Source organism: Eptatretus burgeri, chromosome 3 (genome assembly GCF_056783735.1).
Source record: "Eptatretus burgeri isolate ZD-2024b chromosome 3, Ebu_testis_v1, whole genome shotgun sequence".
Taxonomy (NCBI): domain Eukaryota; kingdom Metazoa; phylum Chordata; class Myxini; order Myxiniformes; family Myxinidae; genus Eptatretus; species Eptatretus burgeri.
In genome coordinates this window covers 8,759,167-8,777,308 of record NC_140963.1, presented here as the reverse complement: position 1 = coordinate 8,777,308, position 18,142 = coordinate 8,759,167, and the positions used below count along the sequence as shown (strand labels likewise).

General features: G+C 43.6%; 1 protein-coding gene across 4 annotated transcripts in view; it reads left to right on the top strand.

The window, feature by feature from the left end:
• LOC147029374 (triple functional domain protein-like) overlaps window positions 1-18,142 on the top strand; it is a 497,357-nt gene that overhangs the window by 293,652 nt on the left and 185,563 nt on the right. For all 4 annotated transcript variants that reach the window (XM_085872379.1, XM_085872381.1, XM_085872378.1 and 1 more), the window contains 4 exons: window positions 3,498-3,664; window positions 14,935-15,054; window positions 17,397-17,588; window positions 17,823-17,972. In XM_085872379.1, coding sequence (XP_085728505.1) covers window positions 3,498-3,664; window positions 14,935-15,054; window positions 17,397-17,588; window positions 17,823-17,972 — 629 coding nt within the window. The remainder of the gene's footprint in view (window positions 1-3,497; window positions 3,665-14,934; window positions 15,055-17,396; window positions 17,589-17,822; window positions 17,973-18,142) is intronic.

Here is an 18,142-nt window from a genome sequence, read left to right as displayed (position 1 = left end):
TCATCTTGCTCTTATCCTTCATTTTGTGATGTTGTGCTTTTGTTTCCTTTGTCTCAGCACTGCTTAATTCAGTTGAATAAAGCCATGCTTTGGATCTAAGACTTTACTTACTTCACCTCGTGTCTTGCTTACTCATCTCTAAACTGACTTGTTCTAGGTTCGATTTCCATGCAGCTTAATCTGTCCAAAACTGCTGTCTGATGCAGTGCCAGCGGGGGCACTGCATCTTGGAGCACATCCTTTGGTGGGAACACTAAATTAGCCACTAAACTAGCTGTTGCGTTTGCAGTGGTGGACAGGAAAGATCCCAGGCTGACTTTTGTAAAGTATATGCTTGGGGAGGACCCTGGGCCAAATTTTTTTTTTTTTTTGTAGGTATCAAATAACTGTTGGGTTTATCACCTTTCCTTCCTCGTTTAATATGCCAATAACCGCTCATTGAGACTTTCTTAGTGCAGGGTATAAGTATCCATTAGGAAATCATACGAGTCATTCTATGTTAAGTTTTCTAGACCTTCTACTGTGTCATTTAGGGTTCATTGTAGTTGAGGAATGCACGACTTTCGAAATGACATAATCCGCCCCAGAATGCTCGGTGTGCATTTGCAGAAACCTCAGGAAAATGCCGTATTCGGGGCGAAACAAAGTGCATCATGTGTCCGGGATAAGGATTGTGACCTGAAATGGCTCACAAAGCTTCTTGAAGAGTCGAAAATATCGGAAAAGTACCTGAGAGAAAGGGCTGTGCCTCTGCACAATGAAAGACTTGGTGAACGGGCAGCTGTTGGTAATGCAAACCCCCGATTAGGTGGGTCGGTGCAAGGCCCGACTCGAGGGACGTGCTACATAAACCTACCCCCACAACGGACCGCTATCATTGAATGGACTGTGAATCTGGATTAAGTTCTTCTGAACACTGATGGGAAGGACATATCTGGGGCTTCTGAATGTACAGTACAGCACAAGTTTAAAATAATGATATTTACTATTCATCATGTTGGGATGGGAGCGTGGGTGGCGTGGAGTCATGGTAGCTGTGAGGGCTGTTACTAATATATTGTTTGTTTGGTTCTGGGGCCACAAGAGACATTACTCTAGATTTTTGCATCTATTGCTAAAAGGAGGTGTGTGTGTGTGTGTGTGTGTGTGTGTGTGTGTGTGTGTGTGTGTGTTTGTGTGTGTTTGTGTGTGTGTGTGTGTGTGTGTGTGTGTGTGTGTGTGTGTGTGTGTGTGTGTTAGTTACATATCCAAGGCCAAGGGTTGCTTTGACTAACAGGAAGTGTTACAAACCCGACACCTCTCTTGCACGGCTATTTCTCATATTCCTATATTCCGAGAGTCCGATTTGCATTCAGGAACAGAACAATTATGGTTAATCATCAAATACTGAAAATGATGTTGAAAAAATGATTTGAATGACAGATTTCACGTTGGTAACTGCAGGTTAAAAGTGCCCGTTGAGCCGAACTGAGTCAGTGTAAAAACACACACACAATGCATGCGCAAAAGGCCTCGTTTATCATGCATACGTTATTTTGAAAGTCTCGTATTCCTTACATACACTGTTTCTATAAAATTTTAACATTCTCTTGTACCCAAGAAGTGAAAGGATTTGAGTTTCATCTGTAAGAGCCAGCCTTTCATATTTTTCATAACATTTTCATAACCTTTCATAACATCATATTACCTTTCAGCTGTCCAAGAACCATCATTTCCCAACCTCGATCATTCTCTTCCTCTTCTTTTGAAATATATAAATGATCCACTGATCAAATTACTCCCAATTTTTAAATATTAATCTCAACAAAATTTTGATACCAGCAATAACAGTTGTGATATTAATTGTATTATCTCATGATATTTTTATACTCTCATGATTTTTTTTTTAGTGAATGTAGTCTTGTATTTTCCTTGTTAATGAGAAGGGCCACAGTTGGTGCCCTTGGTATACTGTATATATATATATATATATATATATATATATATATATATATATATATATATATATATATATATATATATATATATATATATTTTAAATTGTTTGAGATGAAAAGAGGAAATTTCTGTTTATAATGAAAGTTTGCAAAGCGTACCCAAAAATGTGATGAGGACATTTACCCTAAACAATCAATAACAATAACTGTGAAGAAGATTTATCCTTAAAAATTAACAACAATAACCATGAAGAAGATTTATCCTTAAAAATTTACAACAATAACCGTGAAGAAGATTTATCCTTAAAAATTAACAATAACTATGAATAAGATTTACCATTAAAAATCAACAATAAGGCCAAAAAAAAAAAAATGTTGCATTGGCGTAACGGGTCACTGAAAAATAGGGTAGGTCGGTCGGGATCTTTTTTTTTTTTTTTTTTTTTCCTAATAAATCCCTCCCAAAATCTCCCCCGGCTCGAGTACCACCCTTTTTGTCGGCGGGTTCTGTCCGAAACACTTCCGGGTTTTTGCGATCGCGATCGCAATCAACAAGATATTTGAAAACGATAGCAAAACAACAAAAATAGCAATAAAATAGGGTCGGCAAAATTTTTCGATAGCAAAAAAACAAAAAAAAAAAACGTAGGGTCGGCGGAATTTTTAGGGTCGGGCGGGTTACGCCAATGCAACATTTTTTTTTTGGCCTAACGATGAAGAAAATTTACCATTAACAATTAAGAATAATAACTACGAAGAAGATTTACCCTTAAAAATCAACAACAATAACCAAAAATAAGATTTACCTTTAAAAATCAACAACAATAACCAAAAATAAGATTTACCTTTAAAAATCAACAACAATAACCAAAAATAAGATTTACCCTTAAAAATCAACAACAAACTCAAATAAGATTTACCCTTAAAAATTAACAACAATAACTATGAAGAAGATTTACCCTTAAAAATCAACAATAACCACGAAGAAGATTTACCCTTAAAAATTAACAACTATGAAGAAGATTTACCATTAACAATTAACAATAATAACCACGAAGAAGATTTATCCTTAAAAATTAACAACAATAACTATGAAGAAGATTTACCCTTAAAAATTCATAACAATAACCACGAAGAAGATTTATCCTTTAAATTAACAATAACTATGAAGAAAATTTTCCATTAATAATTAACAACAATGACCACAAAGAAGAGTTACCCTTAAAAATCAACAGTAACCACAAATAAGATTTACCCTTAAAAATTAACAATAACCATGAAGAAGAAGCATGCAAGTCAGCATTTTTAATTTTTCTGATAGAAGTGTTTCCACTATTTGGTTTTATCAGCAAGACAAAACCAGATTGATGTGCAGACTTTTGACTTGGCTTGTACAATATTTGACACCACAGAACATTTGAGGTACTTTGAGGAAATGCCTTATTTTCACAACTCAACACATTATCTGTGACTTTGGTGTGAATTATCAATTTACAGTGGGGAGAGAGAGGGGGGGGGGGAGTTCAATTTTGTTTTTTTCATATGCTTGGTCTTGGGCAGGGATCGAGCTCACATGCGACAAGGATGTGGACATGGGAACGCGTGTCCAGGAGTTGCTTGAATTTTTGCATGACAAGCAGCAAGAGCTGGAGCTCAACGCCGAGCAGCACCGCAAGCGTCTGGAGCAGTGCCTTCAGCTTCGGCATCTTCAGACGGAAGTAAAACAGGTGGGGAGTTGCACAGGGAACCTTTCTTGCATTTTCACTTTGCTTGGGAAGGCATAAATGTTAGCAAAAATAAGCAAACGTTTATTGCAATAGTTTGTGTGTTTTGCTGTTAGGGTTAGGGTTAGGGTTAGGATTAGGGGTTAGGGCTACAAACTTGCTATACAGACATCCTCAGTGAGTCACTGGACTTGAGAAAATGACTCAAAGGTCAGAGGTTATATTAGGTAAATAAAAATTATATCAGGGAGCAAAGGTCAGAGGTTGTATGAGGTATAATCCTATAACCATGACAACTTGTGAACCAGTGATTGGATTTTGACCAAACTATATAAAGACAGGCCAGTAGGCGACATGGGTGGTCGCTAGACTGAGGCAAATTTGAAATACAGTAGTACCTCGACTTACGAATTTAATTCGTTCTGGGAATAGTTTCGTAACCTGAAACCTTCGTAAGTAGAGACGCCTTTTGAATGTAAATGTGCTAATCCGTTCCAAGCCCCGCAAAATTCGGACATTTTTTTTTAATTATTCATAAAAATGCATCAGAACATGAAACAAAAGATGTTAAAATTAGATTACCGCACAATAAACATAAAACGAGAGGCACATAATGTAAAAAACAAAGAATAAAGAAAATAATAAAAATATTCATTTACCTTTTAACTGCTATTCTCGTTACTTTTTGGCCTCTTTGTTTACTGGTCCTTATCAGCAGTGTTTTTTGCCTCGCGTTTCGTGAAGAATTGATCCAATGACGTCTGCTTTTGCCGGCTTTTAACAATCCGTCGGAAATGCGCGAGGCAGACATCGTCATAGTGCGCGATAGCCCGACTTGTGAACACTTTTTCCGGGTGATTCTTTTCAACACATTCCGAGACTTCATGGAATTTTCCTAAAATGTCTTTGATTTGGGCTGATGGAATAATGGCTGCCTCCTTCTCCTCCTCCTCCTCCTCGTCCTCTTTGAACTCCTCCTGCACCGCGGTGTGTTGCATCACCTCCAATTCCTGCAGCTCCTTCGTCGAAAGCTCCTCTTTGTGCTCCTGAATCAGCTCGTTGATGTCCTCGTCATCCACCTCAAGAGCCATGCCCTTTCCCAGTGAAATAATTTCGCCATGGCGAAGAACAGAGTGAAGTCCAGTCCTCCTTTTAAACTTCTCGAACCACCCACGCGATGCCTTAAACTCCTGGTGTAGTCCTTGCGCCGAATTTCCCTCGCCTGTATCCTCCTTCACGAGGTCAGTGAAGATGGCGGTTGCCTTTGCGCAAATTATGGCCTCTGTCACTGTGTCACCAGCGATCTCTTTCTCCTTTATCCACACGAGTAACAACCTCTCCATCTCATCGTTCACTGCCGACCTCCTCTTGGAAATGACAGAGAGGCCTTTGGAAGGAGCCGTAGCTTTTAGGGCTTCCTTTTGTTTTATTATCGTGCCGATCGTAGATATATTACGGCCATATTCTTTTGCGAGATCAATCAAACGCATCCCCTTTTCATACCTTTCTATTATCTCTTGCTTTGTTTGTATGGCCAGAAAAACTCTCTTCTTCTTCTTTTCTCCTTGTCCACTTTTCTTCATTGCTTTCTTGGGGTCCATTGTGAATAAAAGTTACTGTAATCCACACGCGTACTGTACTGTAACACTGTCCGAGCACTTCGTAGCGGGACCATAGACTGTATACAGTATAACTATATTTACAGAGCGGGACGGGGACACGAAGAGCATGCTGGGATACACGCATACGCAAAGGGTTGCCAGGCAGATTTTAGGCGATAGCCAATGGCAGAGCAGCTACAAGTTTGTTTACGTTCGGGAAACTCTGGGAGCAGCGAAAAGCAGCGCGTACTGTATTTTTGACTTCGTATCCTGAAACGCCTTCGTAACTCGAGGCAATATTTTCCGTTCAGGCGCTTCGTAACCTGAAACATTCGTATGTAGAGACATTCGTAAGTAGAGGTACCACTGTATGTAGAAAAGAGAACACATCAGATGGCATTTTTGCCGATCGTTTTTCCATTTAGGAACATGACGAGCAACTGTCCATTCATCATTTGTGTTCGATTCCCGAACCCTACGTTAGGCAATCCCAACGCGAACGTTGGGGTGAAAGCATATAGTAATATAATTGCATACTAGTCATACAGTTTTTGATGGATTGGACCGAAAATTTTTGACAAAGAGGTTGATTATAGTGCGCATAAAAACGCAGAAGCTGATTTTTGATTTTCGAAATTTTTTTGGGGGATTTTTTCCAAAAATTTCAAAGTCCCGTTGCTAGGCAACGGTGGTGTCCATAGCAACCGTGCTCAAAAGCATACAACTAGATGAACCTACCGGTCAAGTTTCATCAAAATCGGTTGACTCCTCTGGCCTCCAGAGCTGTCCATTACATACAAACAAACATACAGACATACAGACAGATGGAAAACCTGAGAATAAGGGTAGTCTCGCGACCACCCAATACATATTATGATGCAAAGATGAACTGATTCAATTTTAGCATCGAGGTCAAAGGTCATGTCAAGTAAAAATGTTGTTATGAAGGCAGAGATTTGAACTGAATTAAGTACATGTACTATGATACAAATGCACAGATTTGACATTGAGGTCAAATGGTCTTGAGGTTTGAGGTCAAATTTAGAGTCAGCAAAGAATTAATGTGGGAGAGGCATATCAGCTGACGTCGCAACATTGAATTATGTCTACTTTCATTATTTATTTATTCAAATGCAGCCTGTGGCTGCCTGGCTGCATCATTATCTGGGGGTGTGGCTCTGCCGCCAATGCAATGCCCCCTGTTACAAGTAAGCTAGTACTCATTTTGCCGACCTTGGAAGGATGACAGGCTGAGTTGACTCTACCTGATGTTACTTCAGCGGGACACTATGGGCTTGAACTCAAGACCTTAATATCTTAAGCCAGCCACCTTAACCATGAAGCCAACACCAGGCCTGCTAGTTTCATGATGAGATCAGTGACTTATATTCAAATGGGGTGTTTAAATTTTCCCAAATACCCAGTTTTCATTCATTCACTCTATTGGAGTTTGCTTCAGATGCCTGCAAAGTTTCAGGCTACTCGGTTTCATGGTTTTGGAGTTATGGAGGACACACACACAAGCACACACTGACATTTATTTATATGGACTGATTGATTATTAGGATATTTAATAACCACTTTTGTTGTGCACATTAAGGCGAAATTGTGTTCATGAAGATGAATATTAAAAAAAAATTCTAACTATATTTCTGTTGAGAGATTCTGAAAAAGATTTTTCACATTTATATTTTCGATCCAATTTGGCTACCAGACCACGTGACCCATGATGTCATAAATTTAATTCTTCACTCACATCGGGTTGTAGATCAGATATATGAAGTTTCAGATTTTTTTGGATGAGGATTTTGATTCAACCAAATTATGACTGGAGTACCACTTGAGTTTGTTATCACCCTTTATACCTCATGGGGAGTTAGTGACATATGCCACGTTTCATTATTTTTCGCTGAACGTTTTCAGAGAAAAAGATGTCCACTTTTTTTCCCCTTTAATCCAATATGCCTGCCATACCATGTGATGTCTGATGTCAGATTGATTGTAAATAGAACTGGCATTTAGAGCTATCTAGAGGCAAGAAAAATAACCCAGGTTACGTGTATGAAGCAAAAACATACATTGCTGCTTTTCATTCAAAACACCTCACCGCACTGGTAAACGTGGGGCAGGAACTGCACTGTAAATGACGGAGACTTGTAATACCCTCACCTACCTGGAGGCGGCGCTACACAATACACATTTATATGGTGAACTTGCATGCCACCTCTTCCCCCCAAGACCACCAGCAAAGATAAAAACACACCAATCCATTAATTGGAATTGTGCTGATCCTATGTAGCAAGTCTGGATGTAATCGGCTCAGAGTTGTAGGAGTAGGAGCACGACAAACAAACAGACACAAACACCGGACCGTGAATTATAAGGATAAGGGAAGGAAGGATGAAGTGATTGTGAATTTGACGTTTCGTCTTTATCTACTTTTAACATTGTTCTTAACAAATGGGAACAGGAACAACGCAGGCTTGATGATCTGAATGGCCTTCTCATACGCCAAAGTTCCCTGTAACGTTGTTTCACGGGAAAAAAATGGGGAGGGGAGTGCAGAGAGTTATGGTTGGAGGTACATGGAGTTAAAAGCGGGAGATGTAGACGTTGGGAAGTGGGGGGGGGATTGAGGACTTGGGGTTGGGAGGGGGGTTGAGTACTTCGGGTTTGGGGCAGTTGAGGACTTGAAGAAGAAAAGGGTAGAGGATGACAGTTGGCTTGGAGAGGGGGGCAGAGAGGGGACAGGGTTTGGGATTGAGATGTTTGAGGAAATGATGAAAGGGGGAGGGAGCACAGAGTTTGGGTGTGATGGTAGGGGAGGCAGAGAGAGGCGAGTACAGGGATGGGAGGGTGGTTTAGGACGCGTGTGTGTGTGTGTGTGTGTGTGTGTGTGTGTGTGTGTGTGTGTGTGTGTGTGTGTGTGTGTGTGTGTGTGTGTGTGTGTGTGTGTGTGTGTGTGTGTGTGTGTGTGTGTGTGTGTGTGTGTGTGTGTGTGTGTGTGTGTGTGTGTGTGTGTGTGTGTGGAGAGAGGCAGTTGGGAACTTGAAGTCGCATTTTCCATTGTGCAGAATTTCCATGAGCCCCAGATAGTCCCATTGGGTTTTTGGGGATCTTTTGGGTATTTTGGGTCCTCATGGTCTTTTCGGTCCTCAGGGTCTTTTGGATCCCCTGTGTCTTTTGGGTCTTCGGGGTCTTTTGTGGCCTCTCATTATTTTAGATTCCCTGAATCTTTTGTGTCCTCAAAGTCATTTGCATCCTCTGGGTGTTTTGGGTTCTTGGGGTCTTTTTGGTACTCTGGGTCTTTTGGGTATTTTAGGTCTTCAGGGTCCTCGGGGTCTTTTGGGTACTCAGGGTCTTTCGGGTGTTTGGGGTATTTGGGGGTCTTTGACCTTTTGGGTATTAAAGGGTCTTTGGAACCTTTAAGGGTCTTTGGGGTCTTTAGGTTTGGAGGTCTTTTGGATCTTTAAGGATCTTCAGGGTCTTTTCAGGCTTTTTGGTCTTTTGGGTCTTCGAGGTTATTTTGGTCTTTGAGTCTTTTGGGTTGTTTTGGTCTTTGGGGTCTTTCAGGGTCTTCATGGTATTTTGGGTGTTAGAGGTATTTTGGGTCTTTGGGGTACATTGGGTCTTTGGTGTCTTTTGGGTTCTTGAGGTCTTTTGGGTTCTTGGAATCTTTTGCGGTCTTTTGGGTATTTTGGATCCTCAGGGTCTTTGGGTCCTCAGGGTATTTTGGGACCATGGGGTCTTTTGGGTCTTCAGAGTTCTTGGGGACTTCTGGGTCCTTGGGATCTTTTAGGTCCTCAGGATATTTTGGGTCCTCGGGCTCGTTTGAGTCCTCGGGGTCATTTTGGTATTTTTTATTTTCTCTATTTATCTCTATTTATCATTTTAGGTTAGGTATTTCAGGTTACAATTGTGGGTGATGTCAGGTCATCTGTGCAACCAATAGGTGAAGAGCGGATATACATACATAACAAACATACCATGCATACCACACAGAACATACATAACATGCATACACTTGCTCCATTATATATAGATATTCTCCATGGGGAGTCCTTCCATGTTTAAAGTTTTGCATCGATTAGTGAAGCGGTTGCAAAGAAAAACATTTTTAAAGTGAAAAAACACACACACACACACACACACACACACACACACACACACACACACACACACACACACACACACACACACACACACACACACACACACACACACACACACTGACTGGAGCGTTGCCATAGTCTCGCATCCCCATTTGGGGTGAGACTAATGAGTGAACAGTAGGAGCTCTTTATTTATGCACAGAGCTCCTCCTCGCCGTCTTTCTCTCCCTCCTTCTCCCTCTCTCTCTCCCTCCTTCTCCCTCTCTCTCTCTCCTTCTCCCTCTCTCTCTCCCTCCTTCTCCCTCCCTCTCCCTCCTTCTCCCTCTCTCCCTCTCTCTCCCTCCTTCTCCCTCTCTCTCCCTCCTCTCTCCCTCCTCTCTCTTCTTCCTCTCCCTCCTCTCTCCCTCCTCTCTCCCTTTCTCTCCCTCTCTCTCCCTCCTCTCTCTCCTTCCTCTCCCTCCTCTCCCTCCTTCACCCCCTCTCTCTCTCCCTCTCGGCTGAAGGAGTGATACGCCACGAGTGTAGTTCAAGCTCTGCCCCTATCCCAGCGTAGTGAACGAGGTTCCACCAGCTGACCTTTGTTTGCAGATATTTTCATTCACAGACACATACGGACAGTTTTGTAATCTTTGACTTACATCAGGATGCCAAATATCAATTTTCTCGCCCACCTAAAACATTTATATCAGTGAGTGATTGGCGAGAAGAAGCTTTTTTTAATATTTGATAGTCAGGCACCTCTTGGCAGCAATTTGCAGATCCCAAGAGCAGAGCTTTTAATAATGAGAGCTCAGAATACCGATCGAGTCACATGGATACCCGTTGTTCTATTAACTTCACAAATGGTTTAATTTCGAGCTTAATTGCAACATGTAAGCCAATGAGCAACACAACCTTGATAATGAAATTTAAATGAAATTTAATTGCATAGAATATTTAATAACCAACAATAATCACGAATTGTAATGCTGTTGGTCAGCAGGGGAAGCGAAAGAACAGAAATATGGGATGAAATCAAATCGGAGTGATGGGATTAAAAGTTTAAAAGAGAATCTGAGATAAACCAAGCCTGATATGAGGGTGGTTTGCGCATGACACAGATTGAAGATGACACACATTTAAACTCACCCCCCTCTCTCCCCCCTCTCTTACCCCTCTCTCTCCCCCCCCCCGTCTCTCCCCCCACCTCCTGCCTCTCTCTCTCTCACTACAAGAGTAAGGCAAGGATAAATTATAAGAGGATACAAGGATACAAGAGCAAGGCAAGGCAGAGAGAATGGGAGGAAACAATGTCTGGATTGAGGCCCTTAATGTCAGACATGAAATGAGTGCTATCCCTCAAAACATATCTCCAGCTTTTGATACAGTCCGACATCCCACCTTGCTCTCCAAACACTCTGCCGATGGCATCCAAGTCCAGCTCCATTCTCAGGATCAGCGTCAGGAAAATGAGCCGCATGTTCATACAGCCGCAGCTGACGCTCACGGACTATACAGGTAACAAATCTCATTTGAGTCTCTTTCAGCAACCACTCGGTGGACACAAAATCCGACAAGCGATAGCCAAGGATTCTGCAAAGAGATCTGGTACCAAAGGAGTTGTCTCCATCTCAGATCCCTGGTCCAGAGTCCAAGTCTCACATCCATAGAGCAAGACTGGAAGCACCGAGGACCTGAAGACTCGGACTTTCGTCCTCCAGCACAGGTACGGACAGCACCACACCCCATGATCCAGTGAATCCATAACTCCCAAGGCCAAGGCCAAACCCAGACATCTATTTACCTCTGGCTCAGAGCCAGTAGAGACATGAATATCACTGCCAAGGAAAGTGAATCTCTCCGTGACCTCAACATCCTCAACACAAACTGGTACAGACAAGATAGCAACATCCAAGATGTCATTGAAAGCCTGGATCTTAGTTATGACCCAGGAAACCCATAATTGCAGTGACTCTAACTCCTCATTCACCACCTCGAGAGCCCTCAAAAGGATATCTGGAGTCTCTGCAAAGATGACCGCATCATCTGTGAAATCAATGTCAGAGATTCTGACATTCCCAAATGATGCATCTGACATTCCCAAACTTGATATCTCCAACATCTTCCCCAGAATCCAATCCATCCAAGTGCTGAAAAGTGTGGGGACAAGTACACATCCCTGACGAATTCCAGTAACAACTGGAAATAAGTCAGAGATGGTACCACCACATCTCACAGCACTCTCAGTACCAGAGTATAGTTCAGACTTCAGTTTGATAAGTTTTGGTGGCACCCCACGAAGACCAAGAATCCTCCCGAGGGCATCCCAATTCACTGAATCAAGCGCTTTGCAGAGATCAACATACGCTGCAAGCAGCCCCTGCCAACACTCTCATCTGCATTCGGTGAGGACCCAAAGGGCAATGACACGGTCATTCGTTGACCTCTTTGGTGTAAAGCCTGACTGCTCTGGACGTTGGTGCTCAAGCAGATCTTGGCGAACCCGATCTGGAATTATCGGAGCAAAGACCTTGCCTAGCACTGAGAGCAGTGTCACCCCTCGGTAGTTGTTGCAGTCCTGGCAATCACCCTTCCCTTTTCAGAGAGGGACAGCAAGGCCCCTCTTCCAGTAAGTTGGGATGATGCCTGTGTTCCAGGCAGAGCACAGAACTGCATGCAAGGACACAAGGACAGCATTTCCACGAGCCCTGAGAAGTTCAGCATGGATGCCACTGATCCCAGGAGCTTTACCCCATTTCAACCGGTTCACCGCAGCCTGTTTTTCCACAAATGAAGGTGGATCACAGCTGATTGGAGGGTCAGCAAAAGGAGGAAAGGAACACCCCTGACATCCAACTCGACAGCTGGTGGATCAGCCTGGTATAGCCACTCAAAGTTACTGGAACAGCAGGCATTCATTTTGGAATCCTTTGTCAAGAGCCTACCACCCTCTGCTCAAACTGCAGTACGCCGATGGACGGGCTTGGAGGAATGCAATGTGCGAATTCCCCAATAAGGAGGATGAGAATCACCTGACCACAGGTGATGCTCTACCCCCCTCACAGATTCCTCGCACATCGGCCTCCTTGTCCACCCTCAGCACACTTACAGTTTTACGCCTCAACTTCCTGAACAGTTCAGCTCTGCCATTAAGCCTGGCCCTGCAACTCTGGTCAATGGTATCGAATGTCTCTTGAGAGACAAAATTCTTATTTGCCCAATGGCGAGTTGCAAATCATCCACCGGCAACATCAAGGACGGTGGTCTTGAAGGCACTCCACAACTCTTCAGGATCTCCCAAAGCACCCAGACCCCCCCCCCCCCAAATGCCCACTCAGCTTGTTCGCAAACTCCTCAGCGGACCCTCTCATCCTTGAGCTTGCTAACATCCAGCCGAGGCTGGGATGGTACCTTTCTCCCGGATTAAGCTGCAACTTCAGAGTTGCTACCACAAGCCTGTCGTCAGTATTGAGGAACTGAGCACTCCGGTAAATGCTGCAGTTCTGGATCATCCTCCAGCAACCACCAACGAGCACATGGTTAATCTCCTTTGCCACACCACCAGCGTTCGAATATCAAGTCCAGCGATGAGCCTGTTGGTGCCGAAACCATGAATCGACCACCCTAATTTCATGACTTCTTGCAAAGTCAAGGAACTTAGTGCTGTTCTGGTTCACAATTCCAGACCCATGGGGACCAACACACATCTCATCACCATCCCTATCAGTTCCATTTGATGCATTGAATTCCCCTAAGACTGAAAGAGTATTTCGTCTGGGGCACTGATCAACCACAGACTCGAGCGTGGCGTAGAATGCGTCCTTCACGGTGAGATCACTCGCCTCAATCAGAGAATATACAGAGATCAGGGAAACGACACCCAAGGAGTGACGATTCCTTCATCTCATCGTACGCTCATTGACCGGTGTTACCTCAATTATCATTGGAGTCAGCTTATTGAACACAGCTACAGCAACTCCTTGGGAATTGTAACCATAAGAACAACCAGACCAATAGTAGGTGTAACCACCCACCATGATCTCGCCACTATTCATCTTCGATACGAGATGGCGGTGCACTTCTTATTTGAAGCGCTGGAGACAAGAAATGCGCCAAGATCTTTGTCCGTGTCCATTTGAACAGGTGGCTGCTTGTTCACCACAAGTATACATTTAAATATGGGATAAATGACCGAACAAAGCAGGTATCTGCTGACATTGTCCTCAGAAGATGGGTATGGTTCTATGTTTCTATGACAACTGTGCATGTGCGTTAAAATGTCTGCATGTAATTATTGTCCATTGATCTCAGGTTCATATGCAAGACCTTGCACATGGAGTACCTGAACGATGAGGACTTTATTGGATGGAGTCTGCTTTTTCATGAATGTCAAGGACCTTATTTGACAAAGGACAAATCATCAGTAAATTTGATTTGACAATTGAAACCCATCAGCAACAGAAAACGGGAAGAGCAGTTCCTGGAGAGGACAGAGATGAGAATGCTTCGGTGGATTCTCAGTGTCACGAAGAGAGCGGTTGAGGAATGAGGAGATGCACAAGAGAGCTCGAGTTGTATCACATAAAGGATTCGAGAGACTATAATCGCGGTGGTCTGGGCACGTGATGATGATGAAGAAGGATGAAGAACCAATGGAGAAAGCATGGAATGAGCCATTTGGAAGGAAAATATCAAGAGGACGACAGATATTAAGGTCAAGGGAGATCGTGAAAAGAGATTTGTTGAAGAGCATGAGATTAAGAGAGGAAGATGCGAAGGACACAGGAGAATGGCGAAGGTGAATCCGAGTGGCCGACCCCTAACGGTTTGGATTTTAAGGTACAGATAAGAAGAGGAAGAATAAGAAAGAGTAAATCGAGTAGAAATGGAAGTCAGCCAACCCAATTCATCATTTTTTTTAAAAGCTTTTGAAAGCACATTTTTCATGGCTTTCGATGGATTATATGATTTAACAAAAAATATATATATATATATATATATATATATATATATATATATTCACAGTATGATGAAAGTCATCGAAAGGTGAATGAAGAACACAAGTATTTATTTTACCATTCTGGTGCTGAGTAAATGCTTTTGATTAACTTTCCACCGAGGATGGTCATGGACTGTGTGTGCAAGCCGACCTGCGGTGTCATTTTTATTTTTTTATGACCGACTCGCAGCGTTAAAGTACCATATTGTTTTGGGAAACCCAAACTTCTCCCAACTTCCCTGTTCATGATGGTAATGTCAAACCAGCTGATTCTGTCATTTTTCACTTCCACCTAACTTCTCGTTCCAATCTTTTCTAACTCCTTCATGTTCCAGATATTCTTTCTCTGAGCTTAAAATTGCTGCCTGCACTATGACGACCGACGAAGGTGTCTGAGTCTGTAGGTTGGCCGTTGATTTGCTTTGGACAGATGGCTGGCCTGTCACGAACGGGGTCAACAGGGCATGGTCAAATTTTAAACCTTGCAACCTTTCCATTGGTGTGGATTACAAACGCAGTTCTTCCATGCGCTTTTCATTTGTCGTCTCAATTCTCCCACTTTTTCTCCTCCTTAATTTCTAGGTTCTGGGCTGGATCCGTAATGGTGAGTCGATGTTGAACGCCAGCCTCATCAATGCCTGCTCGTTATCTGAGGCTGAACAACTGCAGCGGGAGCATGAGCAGTTTCAGCATGCCATTGAGGTACTACTTTGACCCTCTGTTTGCCCCCTCTGTCTTCTGCATTTAGCTCCACCATGCTTTGTTGTGAACCTCTTGTATCAAGACGTCACATTTCAAGTTTTTTGTTGTTGTTGTTGCATACAATGTCGAGGCTCATATGAGTGCTGACACACAGGAGGTACAACAAGGGGAGCAGGAGAAAAGATGGGTGGGAAAGGGAAGCACAAAACAGTGGGGAACAGATACATGAGGAGATCTGTGGAAGGGAGAAGGATGGGACGGAGTCTACGGGGTAAACAAGATGGACACTCCAGGGACTTTTGGGAAAGAAAACGGGGAAATTCAAGGAGGTGGATTTGGGGGTGGATTGAGGGGGTAGAAAAGATCGTGGTTTTGGTTGGGGGAAGATAAGAGATGGTGGTGAACAGCTGTTTTGAAGACCTGGAGAGAAGAGTGGGATTCCAGAGAGTGAGGAAGTTTGTTCCAGAGGTGGGAAAAAAGAGGAATGAAAGAGTGAAGGTGAACAGTGATACTTGATTTTGGTAGTTTTACCAGAAATGAGTTGCTGGCGGACCTTTAGCGCCCTGTAGAAGTATGGGAAGGACAGATTGCAGACAGAGTGGGGGGGGGGGGGTGAGGCCAAAGAGGAGACAGTAGAAGACAGAAAAAACACCGACAAGCCTCCAGTGAGAGAGTGAGAGACCCAAAGACTCAGCCTCATCGTGGGAGATACCAATGATCCTAAAAACCTTGGTTTCCACAGCGTGAAGCCAAGAAAGGTGAGAGGCAGGAGCACCCGCCCAGAGGGGAGAGCAGTACTCCATCAGGCTGTGGATGAAAAATTTTGGTCAGGAGCTCGGTGTGCCAAGGAAGGACTTTGCACGACGGAGGATGCCCAGTCAGCGATTGGCTTTGGAGGCCAGGTTGGAAATGTGGCTTTCCCAGGAAAGATCGTGACAGATAGTGAGACCCAAAAGTTTGAATGAAAGGACTTCTTCAAGAGGATTGTTGAGAAATTAGATGGGAGAGTTTTCCAGACAGCCCTTCGGAGAGACAGAGTGAGAGTGTGAGATTTGTCAGGATTGAAAGACATTTTCCATGTGTTGGACCAGTTTGTAACTTTACCCAGACTTGCAGAGAGTGAAGAGGCTGCTGTTTGCCAATCTGGGGGATGACAGATGGTACGGCAGAGCATAGAGTCATCAGCAAAGAGGTGAAGAGGATTTTCCAGAGAGTCAGAGATATCATTGATGAAAATGATAAAAAGCACTGGGCCGAGAACGCTGCCTTGAGGAACTCCAGCCTGGACAGGAAGAGGGGATGAGAGGACTCCATTAAGGGTCGCACGTTGGCTGCAACAGGAGAGGAAGTCTGTGAGCCATGAGTGGAGATTGCCTTGGATACCATAAGAAAAGAGTTTGGTGAGCAGTTTCAGGGTGCTGGACCGTATCGAAAGCACACGATATGTCGAGGGATATGGTTCTGATTTCATGTCTGGCATTTTGGACCTCCATCCATTGTTGGGAAAGCAGGAGCAGCAAGTCCAGGGTAGAGTGACCGAGTCTGAATCCACATTGATGATCGGAAACCAGGCCATTGGACAAGAGGAAGGATTTAATGTTGGAAGTGATGATGGATTCCATGACCTTGCTGATGATTGGGAGAAGGCTGAATGGTCTGTAGTTGTGGGGATCTGTTTTTGCACATTTTTATTTTCCTACATTTGTGCTGCTTGGTGAAGAAAGGTGTTTCCTCTTGTTAACTCTTGGATACCAACAAAGACTCTATTGTCATGTCTTTGGTGTCTTAAAATTCCTCACTGTTTTCAATTTTGGGATGCATTTAGTCTTTGCCTCATTTCACCGCCAAGATGTAGCTTCTCCTTAGCTCTTTGGATGCCTCCATCCTCACCCCCAACTGCCACACACCTTTTCCATCCATCTTGCTGATCAGTATGCCTGGTGTTGGCTTAATGGTTAGAGTGGTGGGCTTGGGATCTGAGTATCCTGAGTTCAAATCCCACTCGACTGCTGAATTAATACCAGGTGGGGTTGACTGTGCCTGTCATCCTTCCGAGGTCGGAAAAATGAGTGCCAGCATGCTGGTATACTGTGTCGGAGTGGTGACCCGTCCAGGTTTGTGTCCAATAGCCAAGGAGACTGCTTTGGCAGCATCAACACTCTACACAGAGTATAGTCCTGATGGGTGGATGGATTTCTGATCAGTCACCTGTTCCCTTTTATGCTTGCTTATATCTTTACCTCGGCTGATTTCTTCATTAAATGTGCCTCCTCCTCCTCTTCCTCCTCCTCCTCCTCCTCCTTCTCCTCCTCCTCCCTTTTACGAACGTTGAATTTTGACAGAAAACACACCAGAGTGCCCTGCAGGTCCAGCAGAAGGCTGAGTCCTTGTTGGGAAGTGTTCATTATGCACCAGACACAATCCGAGAATGTGCAGAACGCGTCGCTGGACACTGGCAGAATCTCATGCTCAAGATGGAGGACCGCCTCAAGCTTGTCAATGCTTCAGTTGCCTTTTACAAAACTTCAGAGCAGGTATTGGATTTCATTATAATTATTGTGAACATCCACAGTGATGTCACTTGATTTTTGTACAATTGTCATCGTTCAGTTGATTTGGTGTTCTGTATGTCTACCTTTTAGGGATTTTGCAAAATTTCTGCATGCAGCTGCAGGCCTAACACTTATTTTATCATAGTTGTGCTGCCTTTTAATGCCTTGTTTGCCACTTGTGTTCCTCACGTGTGATGAGTCATGTTTTCTGCCTAGGTGTGCTCTGTCCTGGAGAGCCTAGAGCAAGAATACAAACGTGAAGAGGACTGGTGTGGGGGTAGTGACAAGATGGGCCCTGCGTCGGACTGTGACCATGTAACACCCATGGTGAACAAGCACCTCGAGCAGAAGGAGGCATTCCTCAAGGTCGGTGTCTTCACACTAACCCTTACTGTAGGACGTAACAGTTACCTGCCATGATGTTGTAGTCTCCTAATCGATTAGAGGGATTTTGGGTGGCACTGCCTTTTCATATGTAGCATGTTACCGCCTGTCCCAAGTTGCCAATCACGGGATCGAGATTGGCAAAGCATGTA